This window comes from Schistocerca cancellata, chromosome 11 (genome assembly GCF_023864275.1).
Source record: "Schistocerca cancellata isolate TAMUIC-IGC-003103 chromosome 11, iqSchCanc2.1, whole genome shotgun sequence".
In the NCBI taxonomy this organism is placed as follows: domain Eukaryota; kingdom Metazoa; phylum Arthropoda; class Insecta; order Orthoptera; family Acrididae; genus Schistocerca; species Schistocerca cancellata.
In genome coordinates this window covers 10258340-10277817 of record NC_064636.1, presented here as the reverse complement: position 1 = coordinate 10277817, position 19478 = coordinate 10258340, and the positions used below count along the sequence as shown (strand labels likewise).

General features: G+C 45.5%; 1 protein-coding gene across 1 annotated transcript; it reads left to right on the top strand.

The window, feature by feature from the left end:
- Positions 1-5039: 5039 nt before the first annotated feature.
- On the top strand, positions 5040-19225 carry LOC126108817 (uncharacterized). The gene is made up of 3 exons (XM_049914181.1): positions 5040-5442; positions 18453-18756; positions 18800-19225. The coding sequence occupies exons 1-3, from the start codon at positions 5234-5236 to the stop codon at positions 19223-19225; spliced, it is 939 nt and encodes a 312-aa protein (XP_049770138.1). The 5' UTR covers positions 5040-5233.
- The last annotated feature ends 253 nt before the right edge of the window (positions 19226-19478 follow it).

The window sequence follows — 19478 nt, the reverse complement described above, 5'->3', positions numbered from 1 at the left end:
TGTGCTCTTGACTAGAGAATGTAAATGTAGATTACGTTGGAACTTCAAAAGAAATTGGCAGAACTGTTTTTTCATAGATATGTGATACCCTTTTATTCATTCTTAGATTGCGGTGCTTTCATCTCGGGGACACAGTTCTCTCGTCTGGCACATGTTCGACAGTGCAGTAAATACACAGATCTAGTGCAGGGGGCATCTGCCCAAAAATTCCTAAGAACAGCTGGACCTCATAGTAATGCGGTTTGTCAACTTACTGAGAAATTTTGAGAGACGGGCTCAGTGTTAAATGCCAAACAAATGGGAATACCCCCCCTCCCCGAACTAAATGAAGAGAAGTTGTTGGCTATTTCTGATTGTACAGCCGATACCAGCTAAATCTGTGCGCCATCGGTTACGAGAAAAGATATCGGGCTCGCAACTGCACGTAAAGTGCAGAGGCAAACGTAAATTGAAAGATGCGGATCGTGAAAAACAAATATGTTACTACAATCGGTTTATATCCCTTGTCGATAGGAATGCAATGTTCTTGGTGTCACCTACTGTACAGATGCAGCCCTGCTCAATCTCTCTGGTCACTTCAACCCACAAAACACACAGTTACTGTCAGTGAAGAAGTGTTGTTGCACTATCAAAAAACTGGAGTGGTTGTAGCAATATCCGTATGATGCATTGTCGGACATGAATTTTTTTGAACAAATGGTGAACAGTGATATTCGTTCAGACTTTTTACTTTTGGGAGCAGCAATCACCCAGTGCACTTTTTGATTCAGTACCTGAAACAACTTTATATGTGAGAATTGTGTCACGAGCAGAACAATGGAACATGTTCAGATTCATATAGCCACCTGTAACTCCACACCGAGTTTCTGAACACCATGTATAACATATATGTAGCCGCAAAACTGAATCTTTAAATGACCTTACCACAAGATCCGTAGAAATTGTGTATATAACTTCGAGGAAATTGTGTATATAACTTCGTGAAGTACTGCCTGCTAATTGAGCACAAATATTTATACTTTAAATACGACCAGTGACAAACCTCCGGATAAGTATTTGTGACTATAAGTAATTTTAGCGTACTGGAATATTCGTTTCATCTGCGGTAGTCCTCTACGTAGATGCCAGGGTGTAAATCTGCCTTCGTGACATGAGCATAATTTATGGGCGTTGGGTTTTCTAAAAATTTCCACAAAATATAAAAATACCTGCCTCTGCAGCTCGTATGTGTATAAATGCAAAATATAAAATATTGATTTTCTTCTTAATTACAAATCGTCTTTTGCACATAATATTATCATCAGTTCAAGTAATATTGCTATATGCTCGTTAAATGATTTTTTTACGAACTCAACAGATTTTGACAATACGTGAAATTATTATACAGGGTGATTCAAAAAGAATACCACAACTTTAAAAATGTGTATTTAATGAAAGAAACATAATATAACCTTCTGTTATACATCATTACAAAGAGTATTTAAGAAGGTTTTTTTTTTCACTCAAAAACAAGTTCAGAGATGTTCAATATGGCCCCCTCCAGACACTCGAGCAATATCAACCCGATACTCCAACTCGTTCCACACTCTCTGTAGCATATCAGGCGTAACAGTTTGGATAGCTGCTGTTATTTCTCGTTTCAAATCATCAATGGTGGCTGGGAGAGGTGGACGAAACACCATATCCTTAACATACCCCCATAAGAAAAAATCGCAGGGGATAAGATCAGGGCTTCTTGGAGGCCAGTGATGAAGTGCTCTGTCACGGGCTGCCTGGCGGCCGATCCATCGCCTCGGGTAGTTGACGTTCAGGTTTCATAACTAACCTTTTTCGTAGGACTCTCCATACAGTTGACTGTGGAATTTACAGCTCTCTGCTAGCTCTGCGAGTCGATTTTCCTGGGCTGCGAACAAATGCTTGCTGGATGCTTGCTACATTTTCATCACTCGTTCTCGGCCGTCCAGAACTTTTCCTTTTGCACAAACACCCATTCTCTGTAAACTGTTTATACCAACGTTTAATACACCACCTATCAGGAGGTTTAACACCATACTTCGTTCGAAATGCACGCTGAACAACTGTCGTCGATTCACTTCTGCCGTACTCAATAACACAAAAAGCTTTCTGTTGAGCGGTCGCCATCTTAGCATCAACTGACGCTGACGCCTAGTCAACAGCGCCTCAAGCGATCAAATGTACAACTAAATGAAACTTTATAGCTCCCTTAATTCGCCGACAGATAGTGCTTAGCTCTGCCTTTTGTCGTTGCAGAGTTTTAAATTCCTAAAGTTGTGGTATTCTTTTTGAATCACCCTGTATCTTTTTACAGTACTTTTTGTGAGCTTGTAATTAAAATACCAATTACATAAGTTTCTGTTACTCTGGTTTTATGTGGAATAAATTACCAACTTAACACCTAATAATGATTGTCTTGGATTCCACGGTTTTCTGTACAAAATAGTATAAGACTATAATAGCTTTAAAAATATACTTGATATTAACAAATGGTTTTCAGCATGTAATAAGATAAATAGTAAAGTTTCTTTTCTCATCCATATAGATCAGTGTCTGCACCCTTAGTGGCACTGAATTCCATCCCTCTCCCTGCACAATTCTAGATCTCCACGGTGACACGTTCAGATGCATTTTGGACGCGTGCCTTCACGTCCTGTAGGTCTGTAACCTCGGTTCGGTACAACAGATGCTTTAAAAACCCTACAGGAAGAAATGTAGTGTTGTGACGTCGGGGAATCGTGGTGACCGCGGTATCGGACTGTCTCGTCCGATCCACGTATCTGGAAACTTACGGTTTGGAAATTGACAGGCATTTACCGACCAGTTGGTGGGTGTCCCGTCCTGCCAGAATATGACATCAGGTTGCAGGTGTTCCAGTTTTGGCACGGCAAACTCTCGTGTCGTGTCCAGGTAAACACTGCCACTGACGGCAGACTCGACGAAATAAAATAGACAGGTGCTGCAGTTGTGCAGCAGCCCACACCAAATTTTGACTACAGGCCCATCTCTTCCCATTTCACTTGTAATGGGAGGATGCTGGGAAGCCCACGTACAAACGTTACGACGATTCAGTTTGACGGAGACACGAAAGGTTGCCTCGTCGGAGAAACGACTCTTTTTTTCTGTAAAGGCACCATTTGCGTCAGTCTCGCCCAGCACGTTCCCTGCAAACTGTTCGTGCCGAGGTTCGTCCGTAGGCTTTAATGCCAGAAGCAGTTGCACCTCGTAGGGACACAGTCGTAGCCTCTTCTGCGAGGCACTGTTTACTGTCGAACAACTCATTTCTGACACACCGGCTGCCGTATGCACCGATTCGGACTCCTCGGCGACGCCCACCGTACCTCGTCTGTGTCGGCATCCAAAATGGACCGGCGACACACCCCCTTTTTATGGAAAACACCGCCTGTTTCTGCAACCGACGTATGCCGAGCTCGAATAGTGAGTAAGGGCAGCGGTCGCCCCTGACATCTGATGTGTACCTTTTTTTCACAGAGAGCTTCTTAAAATAAAATAGTTAATAAATTATGATATGTAGGTTTCGTGATGACACGAGAGAATAGGTGCAGCACACAAATGAGAAAAAGAATTGCAAAAGCTAAACATTATTTTTTTAAAAGAAAAAGAGCACAATGTTTAGTGAACAAGTCTTTTAGGGATTTAACTGATATACTGAAAGGAAAGAACCTAGGTGTATATCAACAAAGGAGGCAAAAGATACATCGTAAGTAACAAATGTGAAATTCGTCAGAAAGTGAAGTGTGTGGCGGAAAGAAGGAAAGAGTGGTCGCAGACTTTGCGAGTCGACTGGCTGAGATTTCTCTGCTTGTCGGAAGATGCTTCACGTTTACGTGGTGTATCCTGCTTTATCACTTTTTCTTCTTTTGCCCCAATTCCCAGAAAAAAAGGTAATTTCTTACAGTATTGTACCGCAGTGCATCATATGAAATTATCTACACTGGCATTTCTGTCCTGCTCGTGACTGCTATCTGAGTCGTGGTGATCTTAGTTTTGTGTGGTAACTCTCTGACTTGCATTTACAATATTTTCTCTTGTGATCATATAAAATCACCAAATACTGTGTGTGTGTGGGGGGGGGGGGGGGGGGGCTTGTACCTTTTTATTGAGTCTGTTATTAAGTACTATTTTATGCCATGACTATTAGTGTCATTTTAATGAAAGTTTATTAGTTTTGAAGCTCCCTCATCCGTACAACAATTTTTTCAGCGAAAACTACAGCAACAGACCTCATAATTCTTAGGGGTCATCACTCGTTAAGTTTGTTTCCACAGTAAGCATTGCAACACGTGTTTAAGAGCACACAGTGTCACAGCCTACCGTTTCTAGAGTCGTGTGATTTCTTCGTGCCACGCTTCATCCGATTCGCCACTTTCTGCTCAGCTGTGCACTCTTCCTCACCTCTGTTTAGCACTGACACTCGGCACCCTCCATTGTTTGTCAGATATATTCTGACATCTGTCTCTCTCTGCCAGTTTTGCCCTCTACAGTTCCTCAGATGTTATCCCCCGATAACTCTATACACGTCCCTCCGTCGTGTCAGTTCTTCTGATCAGTGTTTTCCATCTATTCCTTTCCTCGCCATTTCAGATGACATCTTTCCTTGTCATTAAAAATAATTTCTGTCATTCATCTTTAACACCTTGTCTCAGATGCTCCAGTTCTCTTATTCTGCACTTTTCTCACAGTTTGCGATTTATTTCTACACAGTTCTGTGCTCGAGACATACATTCTCAGAAATTTCTTTCTCAGATCGAGGCTAACATTTGGTAGTATAGAAATATATTTTTTTTTAAGTAAGTAACACGTTTTTTCCTCGTGCCACTACCGTCCTTATATCCCTCTCACACTGTACGTCACACGTCTCCGTGCTCGTGACGTGACACAAATTTTCAACTTTCCCTCCCCAACGTCTACGTGCCCCGCCCCGGTTCGCAGACGCACGATGGCCCAGGCCGCCGCTGCCGCCGCAGCCGCCGCCGCCACCACCGCCCCCGCCACCCCCCCCACGGTGAACAGCCTGCCGGCCGAGGTGCTGCTGGAGGTGTTCTCCTACCTGCCCCTGGCGGACGTGGCCCGCGCCGCCACCGTCTGCGAGCGCTGGCGCGACCTGCTGGCGCGCCACACGGCCGTCTGGCGCCACAAGGAGTACTTCACGCGCAAGAAGTCGAGCCGGGACGAGGTGGCGTCCATCGCGAGCAACATGCCGCAGCTGCACTGCGTGCACGTGCTGCGCGACAACGAGTTCGGCGTGCACATCGCGTGGCCCGAGGCGGCCGTCAGCCTGTGCTGCGACGCCCCCGCGCCGCCCTTCGTGCGGCCGCCGCCGCGCCGCGTGCCCGGCCCCTACACGGTCGAGTTCAACACGCGGCGCCTGGTGGTGTGCAGCGCCACCTTCCAGCACTGCCTCAAGTGAGTGCCGCACGGGGAGGGAGCGGGTGACGTCAACGTTACGTCACGTTGCTCGGGTCCGGTACTAGGTGGCGCGGGTCGGGTGTGTAGTGGTTAATAAAAAAGAAGAAAAGAAAAGGTTGAAAATGTGGGAAAAAATTCTGAATAAAACGGGGGTTTTAAGATCGTTAATGACCGTGAAAAAGGGAAAGAGTGAAATGCAAGTCTGACTTTGTATTACAGAAAAGTTATCGGACTTCGTGATTCGGAAAAGCTATTGTTGGGGTGGTCCTTGTGGCATTTCTGAGCAAAAGTCAAACCAATTTCCACTACAAAAATTATTTGAAAGAGAACAGATAATAACAAAATGGGGGGAACAGGGGGAAATTACGTGGATACGAGTTCATTCTTTACCGTGTTAACACGTCTTCTCTCGTATGGCGTCCAGGTCTTGTTCTCCAAAAATTTCCTGTTTCATTTCTGCATGAAAAGTCTTAGCTGCCCTGAAATTTTGCAATCGTCCAGGAATCACTAATTTATACAAATCAAAACGATCTTGGTATTGAATGCAATTTATTTTACGTTGCTACTTCCATCCTCCGTATTTCATACCAACTTCACCAATACGTCTGCACATCACTGAGTTTTTTCTTCTTAATCCGACCACGACTAGCTAATAAGTAAGTTAATCTTCCGCTCTCAAAGACAAAAGCGGGTAGAAAAACAAAAAGAGTTACAATTCTAGTACCTTCATTTTCTTATATATTTTCTCTGCCGTCGAGCACTCGTACAGCTGCGACGGTATAATTTATATCTGAGGGAACGAGTGTAGCGCGGCAAAATTGAAAGTCCCGCTACAAGGTCCTTCAAAATCGCCTCCACAGCCTTCACCACTGCTTGTCATTACTGATAATGCCTCCCACGAAGGCGTCTCTTCGTGTTAGGGAATGGAAAAAAGTCACACGGGGCTAAATCCGGACTATAGGGGAGGTGAGGGATGCACTTCACGTGGATTTTTGCGAGTCATTCGGCAACAACATCGGCAGTATGTGGCCGCGCTATGCTACAGGTGGCCCCACCTCTGACGGGCTCTGCAGCTGGCACCCCCGTCCAAACGAAACTCTGCTCCGTCTGCACCATTCTCAAAAATTATCTGTATCCCTAGATAAAAGTCAATCCCGCCTCCTGTTCCTCAAATAGTGCCTCAGCCCCGGAATCACTGCCTCCCCGTCAAATTAAACGTAAAAATTTCCTTCTCTGCACACCACGTCTCCTGTCGGAAGTACTTAGATTTTAAGTTTCCGGCACGGCCCGATCCCTCACCCGACTGGTGCTACGGGAACAAGTCTCCGTGAGGTGGGCACCCCCGATCCACAACTCCTCCGTTCGCGGGACGCCGCTACCGTCCGGTGTCGACCACCGGCACTGCGTCTCACGAGTATTTTTTTAAACGTTCGTGTGCTTCTTCACCTGCTTCCGCTCGGGGCGACGGTCCTCGGAGCACGCGTGGGCGCTCTCTCTCGCAGAGTTATTTCTGTCGTCACCCCACTTCGGAGGCACACTCTGTCCCTCGAGATGACTGACCGGATGCAGAATATTTGACAGAAACCGCAAGAAAGTTGTGCTGGCCAGTGTATTAAACCGTCGAATTGTTTCGTCTGTCTGTGAGCGTCATTTGTCCAAAAGAAAGGCAGACTTAGTTTTACGCGTGACACGTCCAAAGTAATAAGTAACACCGAACATCCTATTCCCATCTCAGAGCACCACTACACACGAACACCCGTCTTACCCCAATAACCTCGTCGACCCGGACACTGCCCTACCCTACCTCCCCATCTGCACATCCACAACCCCACAAATGGCTTCTGGTGATCAGTTACAGTGTTACGTGGCTTTGTGCTTAATTACAGACTTACTATTTTATCAGATGATTTGTTTTCACCACGTAACGCCCGCAGTCTATGTCCTTCTTCGTTGCTGAGCGATGTATCACTTTTCGTTCTGACGCCACAACTCTTCCTTTCCTATATCTTTACTACTTTTTATCTATATCGATGATGAACTATTGGTTTTGCCATTTAACAACTTTTTAATAACTGTGGAAGTATTGCGGCCATTGTGTCCCACCTAATGTGTCACCCGCCTATACGTTTTACACGAACCTTTAGAGACTCGATCGATTTGTTTACAATGGGAAAGCAGAATATCTCTTCCTCTGACGTCGTCCGACGACGACGTGGGAAGCTGGACGCCCTCGCGGCCCGGGCTCTTCCGCGGCTCGCGGCATCCGTTTTGTTCCTCGCCCACTTGCCGCTACGTCGAACTTTCGTGGTGATCGTCGGGCGACGTCTTCCACATTATCTGCGACATAAATAAACTTTCTGCCCACAGTATTTCTGAAAACCCAAGAATGTAATAATAATAACTGTTCTTACAATTATTTGTATAAGTCTCGGTCAATTTAATGGCCGGTGGGACAGGCCTAAGCCTCGTGACACCACAAAAGCATTGACGTCGTCGTCATCTTCAGCCCGAAGACTGGTTCGACGGAGCTCTCCGTGCTGCTCTGTCGTGTGCGAGCCTCGTTCTCCTCTAATAGCAACTGCAACCGACATCCTTCCAAATCTGCTTACTGTATTCGTCTCTCGGTCTCCCTCTACAATGTTTACCTTGCACACTTCCCTCCGATACTAAATTTGCGATCCCGTCGTGTCTCGGAATGTCTTCTATCACATTACGGAACTTTATTTGTCCGATAAAATGTGAAGGGTGACCAGAAACTGAGGTCACTAGATCAATGTTTGTGTAGTACCTGTTACGGAGAAGTTACTGATGGGCAGTATTTCTGATACGTGCAGTTCACAACTGCACCGAGTTTGTCAGCCGGAACCTACAGAAGTAGTCACGGGCAAACACAAATGCCGATTCGTACGGAAAACCGGTCCCGCAAAGAAATTTGCTCGGTCGTTCAGTTTTTGTAGGCGAAACGTGTAAGTGGAGCTGAAGTTCACTGACGGCCTGTAGAAGTTTACAGAGAGACTGTAAAGTCTCACCGGCACGTCACGCGATAGTGTCGACGGGACGGTCACTCGTGCGAAAAGCGAGGAGACCGGCGACTCACTCCGGACTAGGAGGCGGGGCACCGTGCGGCAGTGCGGCCGAGCACACCCCGGGGGCGGGGTTTTCTACTGTCGGCCGGTACTGGCGGTACAGAGTAAAATGTACAGCTTCACTGCAGGCATTGCAACCCAAGTTTCTGACCATCCCTCACACACACACACACACACACACACACACACACACACACACACACACATGTGTCAAACAGTGCTCAGAAGAGATTGCATAGCACCTTTCCACCTTATCCTTTGTTTTCTTTTCTTTCTAAGTATGAAATAAATATAATAGAAGGAAACATTCCACGTGGGAAAAAATATATCTAAAAACAGAGATGATTTGACTTACCAAACGAAAGTGCTGGCACGTCGATAGGCACACAAACATACACACAAAATTCTAGCTTTCGCAACCAACGGTTGACTCGTCAGGAAAGACTCTTTCCTGACGAGTCAACCGTTGGTTGCGAAAGCTAGAATTTTGTGTGTATGTTTGTGTTTGTTTGTTTGTGTGTCTATCGACGTGCCAGCACTTTCGTTTGGTAAGTCAGATCATCTTTGTTTTTAGATAAGTATGAAATAATGTTAAGGAACTGTATTTTTTCTCCTAAAGTAGTGTGAGTTTTTCACTGTTAAGAAGAGGTTTTAAATGAAAAATGTTCGATCTATTTATGATCCGAGTCTACTTTCGCTTTGTCTGGCCATAGTGAAAGCTAATTATTTTCCACTTCCGTACACTCGGTCTCTCTCGTGGAACGACATTAGTACAGAAAGCATCCTCCGAGCCCCCTCGTGTGACTTACCCGAGGTGTCACAAAACGGAGAAGACGGTGGGGTGCAGCTTGAGAAGACACAGTAGCACAGACTCTACCACTGTAATACACCTGGTGGGGAGTCTACAGGCGACAGGACACGTCCGTTCGCCGGTGTCGGCTCCCTCCTCTTGAGCAGCCCCGGCAGTGGTGACTGTTGCGCTTAAGTAAGGTTCCGTTATTGAACTTTCTGCTCGTATTGGTTAAGTTAATAGTTTAGACACTGCTGTTTACAATTTTGTAGTTTCAGAAGTTTAATTTTAGTCCTTTTACTGCTGTAGTACTATTACCATGTGTCTACCTAGGAGATAATAGATGTTACTGTGAAAGAGAGAAAAAAAAAAATACAGCTAAACATCATTTTGCAACAAAGCTAGATTTTAACCACAGTGAAATAAGGTAGATTACCATTCATCACATAGCAGAGGCATTGGGCAGCAGGTAGCCACATTTAAAAGTAGACTAAATGATCTGACAAAATACCTAACCCCACCCCCCACCCCCTCCCCCATGTGCTCTCTCTCTCTCTCTCTCTCTTTCTCTCTCTCCACACACACACACACACACACACACACACACACACACACACACACCTATGCATGCAAAACTCTCGCACATGGGGCTACTGCCATTTCCGGGTACTTGGAATTTAGTGTTATGAAACTGGCATTGAATTTTTGCAGTTACTAGTTTTGTATGACTATAGTATTCGAAAAACAATTAGTTGGTGAGCTATTTTGATTTGTCTCAGTTGTGTAATGACTGTGAACCAATCTAACTTCCATTCATGTAGTAATGACACTTTGCATCTATCAAAATCTTCACTAATTGAGACTTGGGATAAAAGAAATTGCTGTTTCAAATTGTGTCAATGGTCTTCCTTAAACATATAATCTTTCGTGACTAATTTTTATCTTCTCTCATTATCAAAGTATTTAAGCTTAACCATTTCATGGTTTTTACTCATTTTTTAGAATTTATTAAGGTACCTCAGCTGTTACAGTGTCTTATTTGGGCCAGAATTACAAATATGCCTTCGAATAATTTTTAACTTAAACCATTTTGTAAAAAAAAAAAATGGTATGCATACGTCCCACTGATCATTTCTGGAACCGATTTTCCTCACATCGAAGTTACTACAAATTAGTGTAAAATTTACGAATAAGGCTTATTTGCACCAGAATTTAACATTTTGTATTGGAAATTAAATGTAACTAATTTTTGCCAATATGCAAACGTGGTATACTTTATTATTTCCAACAAAAAATACATTTTGCTACTTAGTGAATGTTACGTAAATTGTGTGAAATTTTGGAAAGCAAGGTGAATTACAAAGTGGCACATTACAGGGTGAACAAACATATTTTGTTCGTTTTTCAGTGTCTTTTGTGCTACAAAACCTACACCGCCTCCTGGTCTTTTGCTCCTTGGGAATATGAGACCCGACATTCGTAAGCCTTACTTCCTGTGGCACCGCAGTGACACCTCTTTTGCTAAAATAGAAAACAGGTGATGGGCCCTTCTTCATTCTCGATTAAAATCCATTTATCAACTGCCTAGCTCGTCTCATTCGAAATGACAGCTGGTTTGCGTTTCGTCTCAACAGTCAAAATAGTACATAAGAGTTGACGATGGCTAAGTGAACAAAAAAATAAAATAGTCGGTGCTACCATTTTACTGATGGCCTGCCAACCGTATACCTTTCTTGTAGCTGGTGAAAATGATCTACTCCACCCGTAGTACTATTATAAACATGTACTTCAGGACGTGAAATGCTGATTGTGGATGCATCTTTCAATTTTCTTTTGATCAATACAACATCTTTAGGATTATGTGCAGTGGAAAGGAGACAGACTGCTTTGCCGTCTTGCCACTTAACAGCAGCAACTCCAAATTTGACAGCAAATGTAAACTCTCCACGGTTTAGACTTGGTAATTTACTCGCCAAAAATGGAGGTAGGCATTTTCTGTTTACTCTGACGGTACCACAGCTATAAAGCCCCTGTTTTCTCAGTTCCTTCATTAGTCTAAATGTTGATAAGAAATTATCAAAAACCACAGTTCTATTGGAATTAAAAAATGGTTTACAGAGTTCCAGCACTACTCTTTCACACATTTGGCAATCTTTGAATTCCCCTCTACTGGCACCAGATTTACCTGTGTAGACATCAAAATTTGAAATAAAACCTGTGTTTGCATCAGCAAGGCACCAAATTTTGTAACCTCTTTTTACAGGTTTCACGGGCATGTACTGTTTCAGGCTTGTTCTTCCTTTGAATGTAACCATTGACTCATCAACTGCAAGTGAAGCAGAAGAGTGATATACTTTCAAACAGTTTTTTTTTCTTGGGGGGGGGGGGGGGCTGCGATAAGTGGTCTCATTTTGTACAACTTGTCATAACCGGGATCATTTGTTGCTGGCTGAAACAAATTATCATTCCAGTGAAGGTTCTCTATTATTTTCGTATAGCGAGCAAGTTTCACAACATTCGATACTGCATTTACATTTAGATATGGGTCTGAGCTCCAGTAACTGGCTGCTCCAGGTAATTGATGAATACCCATTACTATGATCATACTCATAAAAGCTTTTAGTTCCTGAACTGTGAGTTCCCTCCACTGTGCACTATTCTCCTGTTTGGCATACAAACTTGTTTGAAAGCAGATCCGTTGCATCATCGAATCGTCAAATAATTTTTCAAAATACCTAAGTTCATTGTCTGCCAAAGCAAAGTTTACTGTCGGTTTTGGGTTGAACACTGAGGATAAATTTAGTTCTTCAAAGTGAGTTACATCATCGTCCCAGTGAGAATCCGTAAATTCACCAGTTTCATCGTCTTGCTCAAAATTCACTCCACTTTCACTCGCAACACTGGTGTTTTCATCTATCGACAAATCTAGTTGAACATCGTTGTTGACAATCTGTTCCATATAATTGTGTATCCGTGTTTCTAATGGTGTACTTGGAGTAGACAAATGATCATGAGATGTAAAAACCTCCTCTAGATCATCATCATCAGCTTCAATGTCCGTTTCTTCTGGATTATCTGGCAGTGAAAATAAAAAATCCAGGATCTCGCTGTCTCGCAGCTTCTGAATAAAGTAACAGTAATGTGTCTTAGTTCTAAATCATATACCGTACTTTTACTAGCACAAAATGTTACAGAAAAAGCTGTTTCTCTGAAATATAAGTCCTACAACATCCTAACATAAAGGAACTATAGGGTCACACGATGGTTACTGGGACACGTGTGTCCCACTAATTGTAACTATGCTAAAAAAATATTTTGGAAGTAAAATATGTTTTAGAAAGTGTAGTTGTCATTTGTAAATATCTAAGAAATTGAAAATAGAAAAAGTACTTACTTCGGACATTTTTAGTAGTCAGGATACGCCGAAAACTGTCTCGAGACAGAAGAAATTGACGTTTCGGCGCGGAAACTCACGTGACAACGCACTGAAACAGTCACAGCCTTCTATAGACTGGGAATTTCAGTGCCTCGATGTTTTTCAGAGTTCAGAAGAGCTGCGAACAGATGGCAGGACTGAGCAGAAATATGCAACTCGCTTCCCAGTGTTTTAAATAAGGCCCAAAATTAGTGGGACATGTGTGTCCCAGCAACCACGAAAGGGTTAAAACCTAGAAAGGCGATCCTTACCTTCCACCTCGTCATCACACCAAAGCCTCCATTCGGACAGATATTCTTTCAACTCGGGGAACAGAAGTTAGTCACCGTGTGCCGAGTCTGGACTGTACGACATTCTGGCCGAAGACTCGGCTGAGACTGACAGTTCGGTGGGCGACTCGTGGAGGACACTTGCACTTTCATTTGCCATTCCACTTGTCTTGTTCTGAATTGCCCTCCTGAGTTTCTTCAGTAGCAGTCAGTGTTTACTGTTGTCCTAGCCGGCAGAAAGTCAGCCAGTGGGGACGCCTCCGAGTCGCAAACAATCAGACCGACCGAGGTAGCGCACTGGACTCACATTCGGGGAGCCGACTGTTCGAACCTGTGTCCGGCCGTCCAGAATCACTTTAAGGAAAAGTGGGTACGGTTCCTGTGAAAAGGCAGTGCTGCCCTCGCCCAGCCTGAGGTCGCGTTCGGTCCCTGACGAGACGTTAAACACTGATCTCCTCCTCGTCATTCGGGTCTCTGGGATCCACACCGGGTCGGATCGAGGAAGACGTAGGAGCAGTTCGGAGGTGGACTGCCAGATTTGTGTCCGGCAAGTTCGAGTGCCGCAGAGCCACTCCGTGAAGTCGAACGAGAATCTCCGGAGGGAAGGCGGCGCTCTTTCCGCGAGGCACTACTGCACAGATTCGGAAGAGTCGTCTCGAGGTCGACCGCAGGACGATTCCTCCGTTCGAGGACCACGAAGACGACGTGCGGGAAGTAAGGGCCGATACGGAGGCTTACGGAAAGTTGTTTCTCCCTTGCTCTATTTTCGAGGAAGTGACTAATAGTGGGAGGAGGTACCAGAGTCCCGCACCGTACACGGTACGGTGGTTTCCAGAGTAGAGACTGTCTGTACACTTTCGTCAATTTTTCACGAATCTCGATGAGTTTAAAGCTTTTTGCGTTTGAAAATCAAATAACTGCAGGAACTTTGCACTCGGCAGCCACTTTCGGCGCCGCTCGTGTGAGTGTGGTCGACGACCGTGTTAACGGTTCTCCTGTGTTGCCAAGAAATAGGTGGGATTTCCTGTGCCGTCAAGTTACAGAACAGAGTAATTGCTAAATAATTCTCGTTACAAAACAATTAAAAAAAAATGAAACTGAGAAATCGTCTAGAAACGTTTTGTACAAGTTTTTTTTTTTTTTTTACCGAATTACTCGACTGCCGTAATAGACAAATATGCGACTGCTGCAGAATCCTGAGAAATGGCAGTCGGGGTGAGGAATGTCAGCATTATTTTCACGCGAGGTGTCGCGATACGACCCGTATTAACCGATGTCGCCCACTTCCGGACACGCAGAGGTTGTCACTCTCACTGCGCGGTACTGGAGGAAGAGCAGAGTATCTCGAAACTCTTGAGTCGACTCGGCACTGGAGCGGGAAGAGTCTGCAGTAGTGCCGTCGAGCCTCGACCGACAGAGTGGGCCGCGGCGAAGCCTTCCGAATCGGTGAAAAATCCGAGAGACGTGGCGAGTCTGTTAGCTCCTGCCCAGCTGTTTGCAGTTGCTTCAGTGCTAGGGGAAACGGGGCAAAAGCGCTCAGACGTTCCGGAACATTTGTTTATTCCATTACATTACATGGTAGCTTGTTGCCGGTAATTTAAATACGGGCTTCACTTATTCTCGCAGAAATTATACAATATACTTCAGTGCCCAGTTTCGGCCTTCACAGTACCTGGGAGTACAAAAATCGGTCCGGCAGTGCAGGCCGTAACGTGCGAGGCTGAGTGGAGGGAGAAAATCTTCGAGGATAGCGGAAAGGTCTCGTCGTCGGGTAAAAGCGGCGGGAAGTGAAAGTCGGGGTAGCCTTCGGAATTCTTTGGACAATGATTTCCAGGTAACTAACGTTTTTAAGCCGAGCTCGGCAGTGCCGACTGCAGATAAGTCTCTTTGGGGAAGTATCTCGGAAAAGTAAATCCTGTCGCTACAGGAGCTGCAGGTAACAAACAGTTTGGACCATTGCCTCAGACATAGAATTGGGGACAGTTCGAGCCACACTGCTGAAAATTTTTGGTGCACCCTTATAAAGGGCGTGGCACTCTGAGAGGTAAGCCCCAGGTGGAGTATTCTGTGGGCCACTTTAATGCACAGACTGGAAAGTAGCTCGGTGTGTGTGTGTGTGGGGGGGGGGGGATGACATTCTTGCACGGTTGTGGCGACACGCCACACCTCCCTTGGTCCTGAGCCGTATCCAGCCTGTCCCAGTGTCTTCATCGGGCCTTTTTTTAGAGTAAACTGATCCAAAAGACGCAGCACCAAAATAAATATGGCGACAGCTGAGACAACTGTCAGTAAACTAAATGCTACAGTTTGGACAAACCTCTCAGTATTGAAGAAAATGTGTTTGTTGTCGTACGCCGGAAACTTCGGTAGTAAAAAGAATTAACTTCTCGTTCCCGTACGAGAAATTAAATGGTGGATGGAATTTCAGCAGGCAATTATGTCCACGGGAACATCACGTTGAAATCACTGCAACTGAACAGATTTATCTTGACAGGTATGAGATAATATCAAACTACTGTAGAACCCGTAAAAAGAAATGGGATTAGCTACGTACACGAAAAGCGTAATTTAGTGCCGGGCCCTTCGGGTCGTCAAATGTCGTGTCGGACGACGTACCGAATGCCGCGCTACGGGAGTGGGTCGGAGGATGCATGGCCTCGTAGTACTGACTGTGTGCAGACCACTGGCACGAAGTGTCTTCAGCACTAGAGGGCAGCTAGAAGTGACTTCAGTAAGATTGTGCCGGTTTAACTGGAAAGTCACCATCCGTCAGTTAGTACAGATTGACTCCGTGTGGAGTTATTGAAGTCCAGCTTCGGATTATTTTTCGCAGCAAAATTACGGAAGAGGGTCGGAAGACGTAGTGCGACAGCTGGTGACAATTTGTTCGTAGACCCGACAACCTGGAGTCAGTTGTACATAAAACCGATAGCCGCGGTTTATCTGACGGTCGTCAAATGTTAACAATAAAATTTACTGGCAGGCTAGGTCAGATCACGAAAGAAAGTACCGTATTGCAAAATCGTAAATGGTGACTCGATAGCAGAGTGGAGAGAGAAATTATGGGAAAAATAACAGAGAAATGTATAGAACAGTCTATGTTGGAAAATTTAACTCTTTCATAAACTCGTTCTTTTAAAAATTTGAGTCTTGTTTTCTCCTAAAACAAATACAGGCAAAATTGAACAAGAGCGAGGGTGACGGGTGGTTGACTACTGGGACAGAAATATCCTGTGTTAGGAAGAGTGCTCTGTATGTAATTCAGATAATGAGCAGTAGTGAAGGTCTGAAACTCCTTAACACTAGATCTGTAAAATTGTCAACTGGTTTGATGCAGCTCTCCGCACTACTCTGCTGTTTGCAAGACTCTTCGTTCTTTACACTACTACAAGGCAATACCTTCAGAAAAGACTTCCTAGCACTTAAATCTTATGTTAAGTGTTAATGAATTTCACTTATTTAGAAACACTTTTCTTGTCATTGCCAGTCTCCATTTCACATCATCTCTACTTTAGCCAGTGTCAGTTATTTTGTTGTCCAAATAGCAGAACTCGTCTCATACCTTAGGTGTCTGGTTTCCTAATCTAACTCCCTTGGCATCACTTTGTTTAATTTGACTACATTCTGTTATCCCCATTCCCCTTTTGTTGATATTTGCTTTATAACCTCTTTTTGAAACACTGCCCGTTCTGTTCGGCTGTTCTTCTGAGCCCTTTGTTCTGTCAGTATTGCAATGTCACCAGTAAAACCTCTTAACCTTTATCTCTTCTTCCCGAACTTTAATTCCCTATGCAAATTCTTCCTGACCGGTGAACTGTTCGATAACGTTGGCAACAGCCTACAACCCTGTCTCACTCCCTTCTCGACTGCGGCTTCCGTATGGTGCCCTCGACACTCGACGACTGCCGTACGCTCTCACAGACGTCAATAATTCTAAGGGAATGTGCCCTATTCAAAGGACATTTTACCCACTTAAGTCCTTCAGTGCTGTGTCGAATCCTTCTTGCAGTATAGTAGCCCGCCTCATCTCTGCCTGCTTCATCTTCTCTACCTGTAATATGTCGCTAAACTTTGTTTCCCTTATAAAGACACTGTGTGTATTCCTTGCACGTTTCACGTTTGTATTCTTTGCACAGCTGTGGCTTGCCATCAGAGCTCTCGGTATTCGTACTGCCGCTTCTCATTTGTCAAGAAACCTATTTAATTTTCCTGTGGGTGGTCTCTTCTTGTCTCCTCCTGCTGCCTTTCGTTTGTCCTCTAGCCATTCCAGAGTACTTGCTTTGCATTTATTGTCACTAAAAAAGCAAAAGTAAAGTAGTATGCTCAAAAAAGAAAAAGAAAAAACAACCTGAACACTAGGACAAAAACTATTTGGGATGTTATTAAACAAACAATGAACAAAACTTCCAGACCAAAAGAAACTAACCCCCATAAAATAGCTGTGGTAGTAACGGCACTGGGAAATCATTTCCCACCAAATTCTGTGATTACTTCCTCACAGTGGCTGCAAACACTGCATCCAGCAGTAAACAACCAGACATACACGCGTCTCATTTTCTCCTGCAGATATTGCGAGCATCGTCAACAGATACGAATTCCAAAAATGCAACTCGAGACACTGACCTTGCCATAACTAAATAAATGACGGACAAAAATGGTATTTCGAACACTTGCACTTATTTAGCTTTCATCCTAAGTTTGCAGTTAATTATTAGGTGAGGATAACTACTCAGTACCACGAATCTCTCACCCGTAGAATGTCGTGGCTCACTGTAATTAAATTAGGGTTGACAAAATAATTCGGTCATCGCTCACATCTGCTTCTCTGTCTGCCATTTAATTCTCTTTGTATCGTAAATTAAACTTCTGTTGCAAAAGAAACATTTACCGGGCTCGTTCCAGACAGAAACACGAATCAAAAATTCGACAGCTCACACTGACTTCCGACCTTTTCTGCAGTAACACGCAGTGTACAAAAGTCCACATACTGGGACACGGAATCCCTATCGATATGAGTGACATTTCATCTGAGGAGATACACACAATTAACATCTCATTTTAGGGAAGCATCTGTTATATCAATTTTATCTTTTTGAATGACTATGTGAAACAATAAGCATTATATTAGTGACATATTATGAGAATGATACTATTAATAACACGAATTGCAGTATTAATTATTGTGTACTATTTATTATGTTTGTGATCCTCTAAGAAATCCGACAGAATATTAAATAATATTATCATAATTGCAAGTCATTTAGTGTGCTTCTATACTTCGTGAAAATCGAAGCACGTGGCTAGTGGTTCCGTCGCAGACCCTTCGGGAACTGCGGAACTCGTCAGGTGCGTCAGTGGCTCCGGCAGGATATTACAGTCTCGTGCGGCGATAGGACTGAAGTCGAGACACGTCCGTAATCCCGCAGGTGGGTGCGGGGCGAGACGCTGGAGGCGCTGCGAGTGGCCGACCAGTGCGAGGGCGCGGGCACGCACCCGGCCAGCCCGTTCTACTACTACCGCGACTTCAGCGCCGGCAGGCACTGCTACGGCCCCATCTGCAGCTTCCGGGGCCCGGAGCCCCTGTTCTGCGCGCTGTGCGCCTACAGCCACCACTACAACTGCGCCGGCAGGGCGTGCCCGCTCGGCGGCCCGGTCGAGGTGGCGGACGGCGTCGAACTGTGGTGCCACCCGGGGCCGGGGCGCCCCGGCGGCGGCGGTGGCCGGCGGGGGGCGCGCGGCGGAGGGCGCGTCGCGCGGCGGCACGTCGCTGGAGGCGGAGCTGGAGGACGCGCTGCGCCGCCCGCTGACGGTGCGCTGCCCGGCGCTGGAGGAGGTGACGGTGTCGGGCGTCGGGCTGGCGCCCACCGAGCTGCGGCTGCTGTGCGTGGTGGCGCAGCTGCGCGTGCTGCGCGTCGAGTCGGCCTGCCTGCGCGGGCTCTTCTTCCTGCGACACTGCCGCGACACTCTGGAGGAGCTGACGGTCACGGACGCCACGTGGCTGCCGCCGGAGAGCTTCAGGGACCTGCGGCAGCTCCGCGTGCTCAAGCTGCTGCGCGTCTCCAAGTTCCGCGCGCCGCGCGTGGCGATCGCCAAGTACACGCGGCACCTGCGCGGGCTGCGGTGCGTCCTGCAGAAGCCGCTGGAGGAGGCCGCCGCGGCGACGCTGCCCGCCGAAGAGGAGGAGATCGGCCTCGAGTAGTGGCGCGCGTCCGTCCGCAGCGGCCTGGGTGCGATCCGGTTACCCTAGACGTCTCTCTTTCGCGACCTTTCGGTAACTTCAGTAGTCGTCTCTGTCGGGTGCCGAATGCTCGGAGTTCCTTATTTTTGAGTTTAATGTTACTTACTCAGTATCTTACTCCAGAAACTGGAATACATTTATTTCATACGATGTGCCGTTATCGTCTTTGGTCTGGAGGTCACTAGTCTGTCCCGTGTGAGCGACCGTGGTTCCA

Excerpts from the sequence above, each read along its gene's own strand:
- LOC126108817 (XM_049914181.1), top strand. The coding sequence starts at position 5,234 with ATGCCGCAGCTGCACTGCGTGCACGTGCTGCGCGACAACGAGTTCGGC. Across the intron at positions 5,443-18,452 it reads ACCTTCCAGCACTGCCTCAA|GTGGGTGCGGGGCGAGACGC; the intron begins GTGAGTGCCGCA and ends GTAATCCCGCAG. Across the intron at positions 18,757-18,799 it reads GCGGCGGTGGCCGGCGGGGG|GCGGAGCTGGAGGACGCGCT; the intron begins GCGCGCGGCGGA and ends ACGTCGCTGGAG.